The sequence below is a fragment of the Varanus komodoensis genome, unplaced genomic scaffold (assembly GCF_004798865.1).
Source record: "Varanus komodoensis strain SLA01 unplaced genomic scaffold, ASM479886v1 scaffold1, whole genome shotgun sequence".
Classification (NCBI taxonomy): Eukaryota; Metazoa; Chordata; class Lepidosauria; order Squamata; family Varanidae; genus Varanus; species Varanus komodoensis.
This window is the reverse complement of record NW_025335268.1, coordinates 130635210-130653549: the sequence shown is the minus strand read 5'-3', so window position 1 is coordinate 130653549 and position 18340 is coordinate 130635210. Positions and strand designations below refer to the sequence as shown.

At 40.4% G+C, this 18340-nt stretch overlaps 1 protein-coding gene across 7 annotated transcripts in view; it reads right to left on the bottom strand.

Annotated features, from left to right (window-relative positions):
- SRGAP2 (SLIT-ROBO Rho GTPase activating protein 2) overlaps positions 1-18340 on the bottom strand; it is a 200730-nt gene that overhangs the window by 105268 nt on the left and 77122 nt on the right. For all 7 annotated transcript variants that reach the window (XM_044446203.1, XM_044446211.1, XM_044446238.1 and 4 more), the window contains one exon: positions 7210-7372. In XM_044446203.1, the coding sequence (XP_044302138.1) occupies positions 7210-7372 (163 nt within the window). The remainder of the gene's footprint in view (positions 1-7209; positions 7373-18340) is intronic.

Sequence of the window (18340 nt, the reverse complement as noted above, 5' to 3'; positions counted from 1 at the left end):
AAAACTTAAATTCGATTAACTCAGACCATATAGGAAGCTTCTTTCCGTGGCAGTGAAACTTGACAGAGAGGCTGGGAAGCAACAAAAATCTGAAAAGCTTCATGACACCCAAATATAAATCGCTTTTAGAAGTTAATCACATTAAAACAAAAACATGCCAGAGCATGACAGACAGCCTGAACCATCCTTGTAACACCTTCCCTTCAAATCAAGAAAGATCTTACACTTAAAGGCAAGAGAATTTGTTGTGGCTTGCACATTTCTCACCAGAGGGTTAAGCTACTTTTTTTATGCACACGCGTACACACACACACACACACACACACACACACACACAGAGCATTAACCCTGCTCTTTGCTACTAATTGCATTAAAAATGGATCCTTCCTTATGGATCTACTGCTATGTCAGGATTCACAGATATTGGCTTTGACGGGATGCATCTTTTCTCCTCTGCGATGATAAGGGCCAGGGGCGATGTGACTGGGTCTCATGCAAGCCTTATCACTGCCACACAGGCCTGCATTGCCAGAAGGCTAGATTAGACCAGCAAGCTTGTCTTCAAACTACCCTTGAAAAGGGCTTTGCTTCATCTGGTGCAGAATGTAGCAACTCATCCCTCAAGTGATATGAGCCGCTCACAGTTCATCATGACCAAGCTCAAAATCTAGAATTTCATTTCCAGAAATGATCTGCAAAGGTACTAGGGCGGAATGAACTTTTGGAACCAGATAAACTGAACATGGTGACCCCCTGTGCCTGCCCAGGACCTTCAAAGTTTGTGCTTGCTCAGACACTTCCGTGCATACTTAATTGCACGTGGACTTCAATTATATAGCTATTCCTTAAGTAGCCCTTTGTCTAATTCTACAACTGGTTAGAAATACAGTGTACTTACAATGATTAGATAGCTAGACTGGGACTTGGGATATCTAAGTTCTAGTCCCCACTCAGCCATGAAACTCACTGCGTGACTTTGGACCAGTCAGACATTCTCAGCCTAAGCTACCCCACATGGTTGCTGCTGTGGGGATCAAACAGAGAGGAAGAGAACCTTGTAAGCCAACTTTGTGGGGTATAAATGCAATGCAGTAACAACAATATAAGCCCATAAGCTATGACACAGAAGATTAGTTACTAATGCAGGACCTTTGCGTCATCCCAGTGATGATATAAAGATAACAGTCACTGAGCCAGTTTGCCCATAATGGCAAACCCTTGGTTAATTTACCTATGGTTTCTTGGAGTTGTATGAAACCAAGCACAGAACCTCCCACCTGCTTGTGTTCCTGAGTAGTTTGCTAAACCTGATGCAGAGCAGGAGCAGCAAATGGGCAGGAAGCAGGATGTAGGTTGTTATGGTGAACTTGGCCATTATCTTAGCTACAGGCCTAACCAGTGGTGCAGCAGGTCACAGGCACGCTTAGAATGCCCCTGTGAGCACAGGTTTACAATTCGTTCAGGACTAAACATGATGGTGAGACAGCTGTGCTAGCAACTATCCGATAAGCTTCATTCTGAAAGCCATTCATCAGCCTTGGAAACAGGATCAAAGGCATAACAGTACACAGCTGTTTTGTAATAATGAGGGGGCTTTTTGTGAAAGACAGGCACACTATGTACCACTATCCTATATGCAAGGGTTGTACGTAGGCTTAGCTTTTCTGGCTTGAATTTCTATGCTACTGTAGCTGAAATCATTGCTCACTGAACAGGACTGCCTTTCATGAAAACAAACTGTGTTACACATAGCATGCCTTTGTATAAGCCAGATACACACATTTATGCCATTGGGATCAGCTTTTCAGTGCATTTTTAAAAAAATATTTTTATTGTGAATTTCCCATGAAAAAATACAATTTTCTAACATGAACTTTAAATAGCTATCTGAGTATCTGAATGAATGTCTCCTTCCATACATGCCCATCCAGACTTTAAGATCATCTTCTGAGGTCATTCTTTGGAAGCTACCTTTAACGGATGCCAAGAAGGTGGCTAACTGGGGAAGGGCCTTCTGGTTGTGACACCCTATTTATGAAATTCACTCCTCAGAAAAATATGCCTGGCATTGACATTGCTAGCTGACAACTTTTTTGTTCTCTCAGTATTTTAATTGCTGAAAGTAATTAATTTTTACATTATTATATTTGTTTTATATACTTGCTGGGTCACTGTTTTTTAATTGCTTATTTTGTTTACATTTATTTTTGTTTACTATTTACTTTGTTTTTGCTTTTGTTGGTTGGCTGACCTGCTGAATTGTATTGTTCTTGAAATGTATTGTTATTGTTCTACTATTTTGTTATTACATTGTATTTTAATCTTGTAAACTGTTCTGAAAGCCAAAGTGGCTATTTAGGATGGTATACAAAAGCATGTATAGATTAATAAATACATAAATAAATAACGTATAACCGATACATATGAAATGTTTGTCTATGTGTATACATATAGCTATCAATACAAACAGTTCTTGAACTTGCCTTCAAGAAAGACAAATCAAATATCCATATATTTATTCCCTTCTAAATACCATTTGTTCAAATGTTCCTCATTAGGTCCTCAATCTATTGTGGGTGGGTGTTTATCCTTCGAAACTTAACATCAGCTTTTCCAATGTCGAGAGTACGGACAACCCATTTCTGCTGACCACTGGTTAATTTCCATGAAGCAGGTAAATAATTTAAAAGAGCATTTCCAGGGCATCATGTCATGATGAGTGGTTACATTCATCCATCAGAGCTGGATGTCATAGATTATCCAGTTGCACACAGTACAACTACTATACTAGTTGTTACAAAAGTGCTAGCCATGCAAAACAACAAGGGAACCAGCTGTGTTTTGGGGGATGACTTAATGCAAGAAACTACATAAAGCAAGGGAAACTGATGGAAGATTAACTCTCTCTGGGACCTAGATGTCAGAGTTTTTTTAGTGCCTTCCTTTTATACAAAGTTTGAGACCTCCTGTTTTACAATAGTACAAGATTATGTTTCTTTTTGATGAGCAATGATGGAGAACTTGTGGTCCTTTCGGCATTGGTGGCATGCAACTACTTGGAGTTGATAGGAGTTGGAGTCTGAACTGTGGAGGTTCCATACTGCTGTTGATGAGAATGGAGGACATGGTCCAGTGGAAATTAATAAGTCACAACTTAACTACCACCTGTGCCATTGCTCAAAAAATACTACAGCTACCGTATGTGCCAAGGATTTATTCACACAACACATTCTTGGGTGATAAAGCAGCTTCACATCTGCACAACTGCACAGAGTTTCTCAGCGAAGCCTGAATAAATCAAATGAGTCAAAACACCAACATATATTTCTGTATGTGACATTAGGAAATATTTCCTTAAGACACCAATATTTGTAACACTGAAGATTGTGATCAATTGACAAGTAGCTGATGTTTACCTACAGGCTATCTGAGGAACAAGCTACAACTAAAGAATTTTATTTGAAAAAAACCAGTGGTAATTTCACTGCATCTTCATTCCAGCAACATGGGACTCATATTATAAAACTGCATTGTCAGCATTGGCTATGCTCTGCACTAGAAATACAGAAAAAATCTGAAGTTCAAACTATAGGTGACATTTTAATTTCTGTGATAGTTAGATATCAACAGTTCTGAGTTAGATATCAACGGCTCCATTCAACTTGAGCAATCACTGTTGTGATTGTTTATATGCTACATGCAAAATGCAGCATATAAAAATGACATGCTTATCTGTAGTACAGCTTCATAATTCTGTAGTTAAACAGGCTAGCTATTTGCTAGTTAACAAATCTGCTCCATAAGTGTGCTGATACTATGGCTTTTATCAGGAGTCTTGTGCTAGTTCACACTTGTCAGGTTGATTGTGATTCAGGAAATTGAAAGCGCTTTCCAGCAAAGAGGACAATCACCAGTGACTCTGGGTTCAGTCACATACTATTTTCATCACATGTCACTGTAAGAAAGATGCCCCAGGAGGGGATGATACAAAGAATTATGCACTAATGACACACAACAGGCATAAAGAGAGTTGACCTAAGGAACTGTCTTGGCATTTGACCAGCTTGGCAAACCTGTTATCTAGATACTAAATCCATGCAGTTTGTTCCCTGATAAAAAATGCCTCCTGCCTATACAATCTTGTGAGAAAAAAATCTACCCTGCTGGTGAAAAACAAGTAGGAAGATATTTATATCTACTGGTTTAAATCATGTTATCTATATTAATCCCCCCCCCGCCCCAATAGACTACTGCATTGTTGTAGGTTTACCTAGCAATTTAACAGCTTCTTTCTAGGCTGCCACTGTATATGTCTTTCGTCTTCAGAGAGGAAACAACAGCAACAGCAATATTTTTTTTTTCTGTGCTGGTCAAGCAAATCTCCCTGGGTTCTTTACAACACTTTATACAAAAAAATCCAAAATATAAAAACTGTAAAACACATTAAAAGTACAGAAAATATATAATACTGAGTAGACCTACAGAACCTAGGATGTATACTCCCCTAAAGCCAGTAAATATTCTTGGATTCCTATTTTCCCTTGTTGTCAGAACTAAGCCCTAGACCAGACTTCCCAAACTTGAAGTGCTCGGCCAGCATGGCCACTGTTGTACACAAAACATGTGGTGAACATCAGACTGAGGAAGGCTGGCCTAGATTGTGCAGAGTAGGTGCAACTATGGTGTACCTACACAAAAACCTGAAGCAGCCTGCACAAGCATAGGCTGGGGTCCTCATTTGCCTCTGTAGACCAGTAGTGGCAGGTGCTGAGTACTCTGGTCCTGCTCCGTGGTTGCTGCTCAGTGTGGCAAAACAGCATTAGAAAGTCCTGCACTACAGTACTGGAATACAGCCTTCTGCCTCCAGGAGGATTCCTAGATCGTCATCAGGATTTTAAATAGGGAGATTTTTAAAGAACAAAAACACCCAGCAGTTGGATTTTACATTCCCTTTTTACATATTTTCCACTCATTTCAAGGGGGCTTTCTCTCAAGGAAGCGTGTGTGGGACTTCAGCCCCAGCCATTCACTTTCCAACACAATATTCATGATCAGTACATAAGAATACAGCTAAACTTGGAGACTTTAGAATGGAAGCGACAGAATCAGGAGATGGCCTGTCAGTCAGCAATCCTGTCTAAATACTTAATGAACTGCTAATGTAATTAGCAAACGTTTTTAAATGTCACAATAAAAGGTTTAGTTCCATATTGCTTGGAAACAAAGATGCCATCCTTGCTTTAGAAGCATAAAGACATGCATTTTTGAAAGGTCAGAATGTAAGCCTGAAGGACGTCAGTCATATCCATCAATATCCTGGAGCGGATTGCATGTCCCACAGTTCAGAGCACTTCAGCACCATTAATGACCTCCCACTGATTGCAGCAATGCTGCCTTTACCCTTTGCAGTGTAGTTTATACTTTTCCTTTTTTGTTAGCCCCTTCAACCTTCAGGAAAGATGGCATATACACAGTTTTAATTAATTAATCAATCAGTTAGTATGCATACACAAAGACATTCAGTGACATAGTAAACACTCCCTGTTGTTTTTTAGCTTATCCAGAACATATAAACATAAGCCTGCAAGTCTAGAGCATGGGTCCTCAAACTACAGCCTGCGGGACACATCCAGCCCGCCTAGGCCATCCATCTGAGATGGTCTCCGAACGAGCAAGCTGCCACCGCCTGCCTCCCGTACGCGTGCGCTTGGAGATGGTCTCTGAATGAGCAAGCCGCCACCTGCCTCCCATATGCATGTGCTCGCCGCTGCCTCACAGCACGGGTGGGGAGGTGGTGGCTCACTCACTTGGAGATGGTTTTGGACTCGCTGGGAGATCTCCGAGCGAGCGAGCCACCACCGCGCATGCCCGATGCTGCCTCTCGCACGTGCCCGACGGCACCTCACCAGTCCACGCCCCCAGGCACCTCCACCCTCACCGGCCTATGATGATCACTGCAGCCTTTCAACTGGCCCCCTATTCAAAAAGTTTGAGGACCCCTGGTCTAGAGGAACCTAATAAAATGAAGCTCGTTGAGATCAAATGACGCTTGGCAAACTGACATGACTGTGACCTTGAGACAGGCCTGGTGCAGGACTGTAAATAAAAAAGAGGACAAACAGGGTTCACTGACTGTTTTTAGATTTTGATAAAGCTTTTGCTACAATCTGTGCAATAGAGTAAATACTCGTCAGTTTCCTGAGCATTAGCCACCTTAACCTGCTGCAGCAGGTACAAAGTTTTGTTACATGTTAAACAGCAGAAATGTGTTTTGCAATAAGCTTTTGCAAACTACTGTCCACCTCATCAGATATTCAGTAGCCACCTTGATGTCAAATAGCTGGTTGGGATTGGAGTCAAGTCAAAATCTTGGCTTTCAAGTATGTGCCTTACACTTTGAAGTGCGCTCGTGTAACACGGCACTTAGCTCATAAGAAACCTTTTTGCAGATGTATAAAGAAAAAGACAAAATAACAATAATTGCTACAAGTTTGGCACCAGTATAGAATCTGATTTTACATGTTTACTTCATTATTTATCCACATTTTTTAGTATAAAATAGTCTGGCTAGCAATGCAAAATGAATTAATTCAAAGACAAAACAAGCAAACTCAAGTTGTTAAAACAAAAGCCATGAATCTCAAATAGACAATGCTTGTTAAGAATCTCAGAACAATGTTTGGCACCTGAGCTTTGTTGGGAACAATCAGAATAGATTCCCAACAGAACAAATGTGTCTTCACCACCCATTGAAAGACCTTCATCAGGGAAGCAGCCTTGGAGACATCCCAGAAAAGGCTGTGTTCCCTGTGTCTACCTGCTATACTGCTGCCAACAAAAAGAGAATTGAACAGGGTCTCTGGTGGTAGGTAGCAGCTCTTAAAGTACCCCAGTCCTAGGCCATTTAAAACCTCTGAAAGGTTAAAAACCAGAACTTGGAATGCTTCCCAGAAGCAAACTGGCAGCTGAATGAAGATAACATAGTGTCATAGTGACATGTTCAACCCTGTGTGTTCAACAACCTGGAAGCTGCTTCATATTCCACTCAACATGCAAAGACATTACAAATATCTAATTCAAATTCCAGAGGACAAAATGCAACTTGCATGCTGCTGGGCAGCTCCGTATTCCTTTGTGCGTTATATTGGCCAAGGTGCCTAGGGCAGTCTCTGGAACTATAAAAGGTTCATGGTATAATAAAATCATTACCTTTTTGAAAAGTCGTCCAGAATCTTCACTGACTTGAACAAACCGAGGGATGATGTTGTTCAGGTAGATGTCACTCAAGGTGGTATGGTCCCTGCTTTCCCGCTTCACCTGATTTAAGAGTAGATTCCAGCAATTGACAGGGGAAAGAACATTCTGATCCTTCCTGCAAGGAAAGGAGATTCACAATATGATTCTTCTGCACACATTTTGGATGAGCAGTTTCTGCTGCCTCCCAGTCTCCTAACCATCTGGAGAAGATGCTACAGGTACCAGAAGATGGAATTACTCCTTTTACTTTCCACTGACAGATGCTGTCCTGTTGAAGAATGGTTCAAGTGAATACAACCCAAAGTTCTGGTAGCAGAGGTGAATAAGATGTAATGTCTTAAAACAATATACTATTTTGACACACTGAATGTTTCAAATGCAAATATTAAGGTAGTTATTAGATGAGGCAGAACAATACCATGCAAAATATTCTCTATAGGCTTCACAGTACTAGCAATCTTGAGAATTCTTACTAGTTCATTATGATTTATTTATGTAAGGGTAAACTCAGATGCTTTGAAAGGTAAAGAAGTAAAAATATAGGGGAACAAATAAAATGTTCCCCTGCTATTGGTTGTTGTTGCAGAATGTTTGTCTTCAGAAATCATTAGTCTTCCTTTTGGTTTTGCCAGTAATTGTTCTTTCCGACATGGAATGAGAATTGGTTATCAACCAGATTGTGTCTGTAATTATTTCTAGTGGTATGATATGCAATGAGGAAGTTACAGGCCTACAATCTGATGAACCTATGAACTAGAGCTGCAAACTTTTCAGAACATGGCCATGTTTACTTCCCTTCAGAGCAGCCATGATGATCATCCCATGACAGGATGTTACATTAATACTCAGTTACCATTTGTTCTGAAAGCAAAGTAGCTACATCAATAGCAGAACTTTTAACAAGAAGTTAATGTCCAACACAGTTGTCTCCGAACTGTATAAATAACTTCAATGTGATCTTTTTGGTCCATAAAGTCAATATATGATTTCTCTTCTCAATCCCACCCCAAGTCTCTACACAGGGGGAAAAAATGAAGATGAAGGCTGCAAATGCCTATGTCCAACTAGCTGGGAGTAGCCCTCATTTAATTAATCAGGCACATCATATAGGACTGAACAGTAAGAGAATTTACATCTTTTACTTTAACAGATAATGAAAGAATGGGTTAAATTCAGTGGTTTTCTCTTTTGAAAATGGAACATTACAGAAATAGCTATCTGTCCAGACTGAGTTGTGATTTCAAATTATGCAAACTGCAGTTTAGCGTGGGTGATATAATAAGGAATGTTTTGAATAAAGATTATCTATTTATGGTTTTTATCAGTTTTAAAACATTCACTCAATAGTAACCTTTCCTCTATATACTGACCCCAGAGAGAGATTCTTGAAACCCTTGATATCATATGGATGTATGAATGCATTGGCAGAAACAGGTTTTATTCCCTTTTGAGTGATTTTAATAGTTATGTAATACATAAATTTACTTTGTTTGCTTTAGCAGCAAAAAAGATCAGGAAGGGAGAATTAGCCAAAACTGCTACAAACTACATTTGAAATTCAGAGTTAAGGGTTAGGGTAAAGATTAATTTCTGCTCATAATAAATTTTAATATATTTATATTTTATATTGTTTGATTTTTTTCATTCTGTTGTCTATGGGTATATAGTTGATATATTTGTCATGGCATCTGGCTAATACAATAAACTTTGAACTGGAACACTGCTGTTATAAACCACCCAGAGAGCTTTGGCTTCAGGTGGTATAGAAATTAAAACCGGTGGTGGTGGTGGTGGTTGTGGTGGTAGGACTGGAAACAGTTGATCCCTGCCCACCCCTGCGGGAAAAATAGGTGGCCACTTGTCTGGAGACTCACCAAGGCAGAGATTTATTGAGGCCTGGCAGGTTTTACTTCTGTAAGTTGCTGTGATCTTATCTGCTGTGGTCAACATCTATGCTAAGAGATGTCCGTGCTAAGCTGTGCTAAAACTGTGCTAAGAGAGCATTCATTTAGAGGTTTCATTTTTCAGGGCTGCCTCCCATTTGTAGAACTCCTTTGTTCCATGTACTAGCCATAATCTGAGCAGTTTCTGCAAGTCTTTATGATTTTTGGTAGCTGCCATTAAATTGGAATGGGATCACCTTAACTTGATGCACCATTTTTAAATGGAAATATTATTTTGTTATTTTAATTGTTGTTGTTTTTACCATTAACTGAGCCTTCAATATTGGTTTGAAGTCTGAAAGACCCAAAACAACTAAATCAGGTATTACACACTAGAAATATATGCCACATGCTGCCCACCTTATCACAAGAGAAGCAATTCTAACAGCATAAGGGCTGTACTCGTTGAATCTGGTAGTCAGATCCTAAACAAGAGTTAAAATCCAATGATACACTAATGCAGCTTTTCTCAACCAAGTGCCTGTCAGATGTCTGGATAATAACTCCCATCATTCCTTACTATTGGGGCTGATGGGACTAGAAGTTCAAAATGGGTCGGGGAAGGCTGCACAAGTTAAAGTTTGCTAGTATGAAGTTCTTCCACCCCTTCTTCTCCTCTGCAGCAATGTTCGCCTGCTGAAAATCTCCTCTAAGGGGTTTCTCATCCCTGCAGAGTATATTTTGATGGTGCAGGGAAGTTGCCCAGGGGAAGGAAGGATTGCCTTCTTCCCAGTTGCACTGATGGAACTCTTCAGTCAGTGCAATGACACAGCTGGATTGATTCCTTAAAGCACAATCTACTCAGAAGGTCACCTGTAAGCTCCAGTGAACTGAATGGAATGGTGCAATAGTACAATTTCCATTAATTTAAAAGAGGCTTTCACCAGAGACCTTCCCCAGGGGACTGTGACTCTCACATTAACTTGGCTGGATTACTTTGTTTCCTTTTATCATTCATTTACATGTGTTCTTTTTTTCCCACTGTATTGTGTAATGCTTGGAAGGAGCAATAATAAAATATTTTTAAAACCAGGCTATGCCAGGAATGTATTCAACAGCTGTAGAATTCACTTTAAAGCTCATCTGGAGTTAAACAAAGGATTTCCCCCCACCCTGGCTTTCTTCCCTAAAGAAAGCCATGCGATATCCTTCCCTTAAAAGTGCAGAGGCAGGAAGAATTGGGCATCAACATGGGAAGATGAGATTATCAAGTAGGCTGATTCATGCTAAAGATCATGCTGATAGTTGACTTTACACACCATCACTGGTTTACTGCTGTGTTGCTTCTGGCAAACTGAAATTTGAAGCACATTTGTTGGGTTGCCACCTGTCCCTGGTTTACTAAGAAAATCCTTCCAGTTATGTACCAATAATACAATAAAGTGATACTCTGATGACTAAAAGCAAAGGAGGAGCCGACCAGTGTCAGTCCAATGGTTACAAACACAAGATTAAAGTATAACATTCTTATTTTTAGATCAGATATGCATGAGTTACCTCTTGAACTTCTAATTTAGCAGTTCCAAATGATCCTGCCTTTCCCAACCTAGTGCCCTCTGCATTTTGACCACTGGCCATGCTACCTACCCAATTTGGTGGATACCAGGTTGGGAAATGCAGGTTATGACGACTCTGCATTTATTTTGGGCAGATGGAAACCTAGAATTTAGAGAAGCAAGTGGAGAATGGCACATGATATATTTCCAGTCCAGTCATGGGAAGACCTAATGTATATGCTGCTAACATATACAGTAGTGGAGGAAGCGTAACTCTCAAGTCTACAGTATCTGAACTAAAATGGCATGGAAGAGGGATTAAACTGTTGGACCTGGCCCTTAAGTCCTGGATCAAGACCCACTTAATTATGAATCTGACTCATAACCTTGGGCAACCTAGCTTTAAAAGGGAAGTTGCAATGGTTAAATGAGAAAGGGGGAAGAGAACTACGTATCTTTCCCTCAACTTCTTGAAACACTCCTCATTTGAACTTCTGCATGTCCCAAACCAGCACAAATCATAAGATACATACTAACTCACATACTGTGGCCTCAGTCCTTCTATCAACTGCACAGAAAAACCAGCTTTAGAGATACTCATTATGAACTTGCCTATTTTGCTTCAAATTTCAGTTTTGAAGGTTTTGCTGCTAAACTGTCCTAGAAATGTTAGGAACACAGATTACTATTGACTTTTATTGTTGTTCCCACTGGATGAAGACAGAGTGAGAAAGAATGGATCTGTAGTAAGAAAGGAGTTAGCTTCAGTTAAACAAAAGAGTTGAACTCAAGAATGCCATTTTCAAAGCAGCTGATATGGCGGAGTTTTTTGCCCTGTGAAAAATATCACAGGAAATGACTGATCCAGATTGCTTCAAGTGAGAGAATTGGAGTGATTAAGAGCTACTACTAGCTTTGATTGCCAAAAAGAAGCAGTACATACAAGCGCGGGGGGGGGGGGGGGGGGGAGATACACTCTTATTTTCTGGATGGCTACAAGCAAAAGCCAACAAAAAGATCAAAAGGCAACACACCCTGAACTTGACAATAAGCTAGCAATGGAAACAAACATTCCCTCTCCTTTACATGTGTATATAAAAATAGCAAAGGGGATGCCAGACTATTTATTCTCTTTCATAATATTTACAGGCCACCTGGCTATGGGTTTTCAAATGACCTTATAAAGCATGTGGCTAATGTTTTCTAATACAGACAATGGTCAGGATCTGATTTAGCTGTTCCACTGTCACAGAATTAGGCAGCCCAGCACTATACAATCAAGTACTAAGGAACACCAGAGAGACCTCAGACATTGCCTACAGGCTACCAACTTTCAAACTGTGCCCCCCCCCCCCGGTATAAATTAATAGAAGGGCCACTAATCTTAAACAGGTAGCTTGCAATTTGTCTACAAAATTTAATAAAATATTATTTTAGGTTATATTTAGGCTGCCTTGAAGGGTGGGAACCCTCCCTCCAAAGCATCGAAGATAATTAAAAGCAGACTGCACCAAACAACATTCAGTAGAAACAAGTAAAACTAGCTGCCCCCAAATTAAGAAAAGGTTGGCATACACAATACCTGTACGAATGGCCTGATGAACCTCCACTGGGGGATGGTTTCAAAGCCGTATGCTTACCAAAAAGACCCTCTTCCTTGTGCTCATCAACCTAAACACTCTTGATTGTGAGGAAATAAGGGCAGCCCCCTCTGACCTTAGAGTGTGAGCAGACTGCATGAGTGAAGCAGGGCTGTTCAAGTAAGTTGGGCCTGGGTAAAGGAAAGGGGGTGGGGGAAACCTCCTTCTGTGAACATCCTAGTCCAAGCCCAATCCTCAACATACATAACTCTTTAAAAGGCTAAAATAAACATATGCCCAATGGTGCTGTGCCAGCTTTTCCTAACCAAATCAGGAGACACGAATCCAAATCCCCTCTTCAGCTCTGGCACAATTCTGTACTGCTCTGCCAGATCTAACATGGTTCTGACAAAACAAAATGGGATACAGTATGACTTGTACGACAGCAGCAACAAGAGGGCCTGGAAAAGGTTTTTGCATTCATGTTGCCTACCTCTCTAACCTACATCTGTCACGGAGAGAGGAGATACCAGAGGAACATCTTCACAGGTAAAGAAACACTACCAATTTAGGAACTGAAAGAATTGTCTGTTGCTGTGATGCCAGGAACCAGTGCACCACTTCCTTCAGAAAATTTCCCTCTTCGTGGGTCATATCTGACACCCAAATGGGTCCCTTTTGGATAGGTTGAGACAAAGGCAATGGTCACCCCCACCCCTAACTTTCTAATAAAACCTTGAGACCCTATACTGAAAGATTTGGTACTTCAGTTGGAAATCATTCCTTCTTTCTTTTTGTCTATGTGAGAGCTCCCCCTTTCTCTTGATGGGCGCCTGTGTCAGTTGGGAAGATCAGAGGTCAGGATGGAATGATGCGTCTTTTTCCTAGGGGAACTTGCATTATCTTTCTGATGCCACTATGCTTCCCACAGGACTGTGCTTGTGTGTGGCTGTGTTAGTTATACTCTAGGAGCACTTTGGCATTCGAGGTTTTCTAGCACAGCCTTCTCTAAGCCAACAACCTTCAGATGTGTTGGGCTGCAACATATCTGGAGGACACCAGGCTGGAGAAGGCTGCTCTAACTCCCAGCACAAGATAGTATACAAACAGAAGAGGCTGTAGGGTTGTATGATTCCCCGAGAGCCTTGGGGTAGTTATGGGATGAAAACATAATAAATAAAATGAATGCTAAACACAATAGTTTGACATGGAATGATGGTACAATTCTATCAGATCTCAACAGGCACAGAATGGATGTACTGCAATGGCCATGCTTCCAAACTTCTCAGAAATACCTGATAGAAACAAAATGCTGAGTTCCTATATGGTCTGTTGCAGCTTTCCCTAACCTGCCATTCCTCCACCCCCATGTGTCAGACTTTTCTCAGGAAGCACATCTAATTAAGGGAGTTGCAGTCCAACTTCCACCACTGCAATCCAACAGAAGAAAAACGACAGGGTGCAGAAGCCTCATCGACTGGGTCAAAATGGCAATATTTTGTTCTTACATTCCTTGAACTTGGTTTGGTAGATTCATTAATATCGCAAGAGTTAACAGTTAGAGAATGCTTTTATCCATAAAAAGGGCTTAACTCCTCAGGTATTTGCAGGGCAGCAGACTCTCCTTTGGAAAGCTGTCATGACAGGGAGCGGGGAGGCGCACCATGCCAACACCCACAGACCAGAGGTGGTGACCCTTCCACCTTGCATGGGCTACTTAAGGGCTGCACACCCAGGGAAGGACTTGTTTTGCATTCATTTCACTGTTATATGTTTTAAACTTACTCTCTTCTTGGTAACTGCCCTGAAAGCCCTGAGAGCGATGACACAATATAAAAATGTAATAAATAAATCAATAAATATCCCTTCTGTGTTGCTATTGTGACTTCAAGATAAGATGTTTTCCTCTTTGTAAAACAAGCTTCCCATTTTAATAGCTTTAACAACCACACACTGAAGCTGAAGGAGCACAGTATATCCTAATCAAGAATGCAGATGGCAGACAGTTCATTCAGATTTCACAAAGCAAGAAATACAACATAGCAGTGATTTTTATAGCTCTACTCCCATTTGGGAAACAAAACAAGGAGGAGTTTTGTTTTGCTTTAAATCTCCAAGAACCCACACAGCACTGACTCTCTTTTTCGGCTAGATTTTTTAGGACAGAGCACTGGGGCACTCAGAGCTGAGCTGGTTTGGAACATTTTACCTCATGTGCCTTAAGGGACTTAGAACTGTATTGGATGATCTAATCAAAGGAAGGGTTAGAACAAACAGTGTTAACTGGCCTCAATACCAGATGTTCTGTGAATTCAATCTGTTAATAAAATCATAACTTTGCATATAACCAAACAGCACTATGAAGATTTGGAATGTCAGTATTAACAGATAAGACAAATTGTGTTTGCTTCTTGGTGTCAGGGACATTACAGATAAGGTTCTGTGCCGGCTTTCTATGGGATAAATCCCACTAAGCCAAATGGAACTCATTTCAGAGGCAACAACCATAGATGATGCTCTTTATGTGTATGTACACACACACACGAACATGTTGATGTAGAAAAGGAAAATATTTAAAAAATAATCTAGTAGCAAAAGACAAGCACAACATTTCTTTGCAATATAGTACACAGGATTGTCTGCTTATGGGCCATCTAACTCTCTACCTCCTCACTTGATCAGAAAGTCTAACTTTACTCTGAGAGAAAGATTGCTACCAAATTTCCCATTTGTATTGTCCATCGTAATTCTCATCTTCAGTTCTCATCTTGGTCCTCTACTCTTGCTGTTGTCATCATAGAAGCACTGTGTTCTAGTTTAGGTATGACTGGGATAGGAAGCAGCATTAAATGCCAGGAGGATAAGCAGGCTGGGGGAAAAATGGCACCTCGCTGTTATATGGCTGGTACCCTCCTTTGTTTTAACTGCTCTTTAGGTCTTGGCAATATGAATGCATGTATGGATGGTATGTGCGCACTGTAAAAAGGGTTTAGAGGTAGGGGATATGTGTGGCTAGCAGCACAGCATATGCTTTACATTAAAAAAGGACCCAACCTACTCTGACAGTCGGAGTAGACAGAGCCTAGCTAGACAGACTAATTGCATCATGTTGTATAAAAGGCAGCATATGCTCTGTGCACCAGGAATTCCTTCACAATAATTGTTATAATAGAAGCAATTCTCCAGATATGATTTATGTACATGGAAACTGAACCTTTCAAACTCTCATCTGTGAATGTTGTCAAAAACAAGAGACCTGAATGCCCCAATTAGGAAAGCAGACAGATGACCATAAACCCTACATGCTGTATGCCATGACCTAGGGTTCAAACTTCCCCTGTTAAGAAGAAGCATCTGACATAGTCCTCTTAGATCCAGAAGAAAATCTGGCTGTAGCAGTATCAACTCTCACGTCAGGGCACTCGGCCCTGGAAGAGCTCCTGGAATCAGACCCCCACCCCCCCAACACACACTTCTAGATAAAATCTCATTGCCAGTCCAGACCCTGAAGTTGCCAACACACCAGCTGCCTTCATGCTGCTGCAGCCAAAGGCTTCAAGAGCAAGCACTGTCCCTTTAAGGGGAAAGACCTTACACAGTGTATGGAAGGAATCAGAAGCCAGCAGGAAGCACAAATCCGGCATATGGCTCAATACCAGCCCAGGCCCACTTGAAGATCTCCACTCCTTGATTCCTCTAGCTGGTGTCTGATCTAATGTCTGGACTCTTCCCTGTGTTGATCATTCTGGAATTTGACCATTACCGTGTCTGATTTTGTTTGGGGTTGACTCATTTGTTGACTGTATCCCAGAGAAACATATCGCACCTGTACCTACCACTGGAACCTGCATCCTGGAACTGTACATTTTTATTGGATAATGTTTTTCCATTTTTTTTCAATTGGGAATCAGCCATTTTTGCTTGGTTTTATTTAGTTTCATTGTCCCAACAGTGAAATTCCAAGTGTCCAGCAAATGCTAACCCAAGGTTATGATGCTAGTCATACTTATCTGGTGGTAAGTTCTACCCCAAACAGTGAATCCTACTTCTTTTAGGCATACATAGGATTGCACTGCAAGTTGCACAACTTCTAGAATCCATTTAAAGACTCGATCAGATTACAGATGTCATGGCTTTATCCTAGTGGTGATTTCTCTCTCCTGTCTCTATTTCCTTTAATATCCAGCCTAATGGAGACTTCTACACTATCGTGATGTTTTGCTTTGTTCTTAATGAAGGTATTGCCATATTTTAGATTTTGTATCTTTTCCCCCCAAAGGATCAAAAACTTCACTTGTTTTCCCCCAAACTAGTGAAGAATAGGAAAAGAGCATCACAGCTGCTTCAGGAGATAGTCACTGATTCCTGTGGAAAGTAGTGTTTTGCCCAAGGATAAACTACCCACTCAGAATTGGCATTCATCCATTTGAGCCCAAAGTACAATGTGAAGGATGAAAACAGCAGAGGAGCCTATTCATGACCAGCCTCCCCAGCAATCAACTTATTATGGAAAACTGCTAAGGTAACATGCTTTTACTCAAACACACACACTTTACTAGCAAAAGCTACCTACACAATGTAATTAATTATTTACAAAACTTTTGTGCTTCAAAAGTACTCAAGGTAGCTTCCAATGTTTTTTTAGAAACATGAAAATATTAAAACAAAAAACAAAACAAATAAAATCAGCTACATCAAATATCTTAAGTATCACTAACAGTTAGGGGAAATGACTTAGCTTGGTGCCTAAAAGTTACATTTCTTGGGAGAGAGCTGCCCTAACATAACTTGTTACGGTGGTCAGAAAATTTCTTTTCAGAAAGCAGTTTTGTACTTTTAACCAGTTCCCTTTAGCTCCTTCTGATTTTTTTGTCACAAAATAGGATATTCTCCCTAGTCCAGCCAGAATGGCATACTAAGCCTTTACTTATCCATGTGCTGCCAAAAAAATAAAATAAAATAAAATTGAAATCTTGCTGTCATGTTTGCCATAATTCCAGCTTTCCATGCCCCACTTGAATTTATAAAACCATCAAGAAATAGCAAGCTAGAAGTTCAACAGTAAACAGGGTCACAAGATATGCCTGTGCCAGTAAAGTGTCAAATACTAATGTTGAAGGACTGAAATTACCAGTTTCTTCCTTTTTTCAAGATTGCCTACTTAAATCCGATGCCACCTGAAATTGCTTTATTGGGCATCTTGATATGGATTGCAAGCATGCTCAAAATTTGAAAATAATCCAATTTAAAAATGTTAGAATGGAAAAGCATAAAATAGCTTTCTTCCCTTCATATAAAACTAAAGCAAAAGATACGGACACTTAACGAGTTAAAGAAACAATTTTCAGCTGTCGATACGGCTGTACCACAACTCACAAAGCTATTCCAAGACAGTGCATAGCAGAAATACCAAGGACCCACAGAAATATGGCAACTAGTACAGCTGGTTTCTAATAGCATCAGTTTGCATGTTGACACATGGCATGCCCTTGCACACACAAGTCCATTCAGTGAGGTGGGTGTGGGGGAAGAGATGATCAAGCACAAGGTGACACCACATTCTGTCTAGGCCTGCCATCTACTCACCGCCAAAACTTCTTGCAGCAAGGACACAAGTCCTGGTAACCAACTTTAGATTTCACTTTACACCATAGTGCCTCTACTCAACTTCTTATGTAATTCAGTTGTGTTAAGCTGGTCCTTTTATGTTTTAAACTTTCAAAGAGATGCACAAAATTGTTATTGTAACCAGCCCAGTGAGTTGTACAGCTAATGGGGCGGGTTAGAAAGTTAATAAATGAATAAATAATAAATAAAATAAATAATGACATAAATAATATCCATTTAGCAAAGGCAGTTGAGCACTGACAAATATTTGCAGATATAAGGACTAACCCTGTGGTAATGATAACAATCTATACAAGATAGACTAGAAAGGCAGGATCTGCTGGAAAAAGCAGAAGTGGAGGCAAAAAAGATTTTGCTTTAAAAATTAAAAACTCACAGTAACACTCATATATACACAAGATCTATCCCTCATAACTGGAGTATCACTACCCCCCAC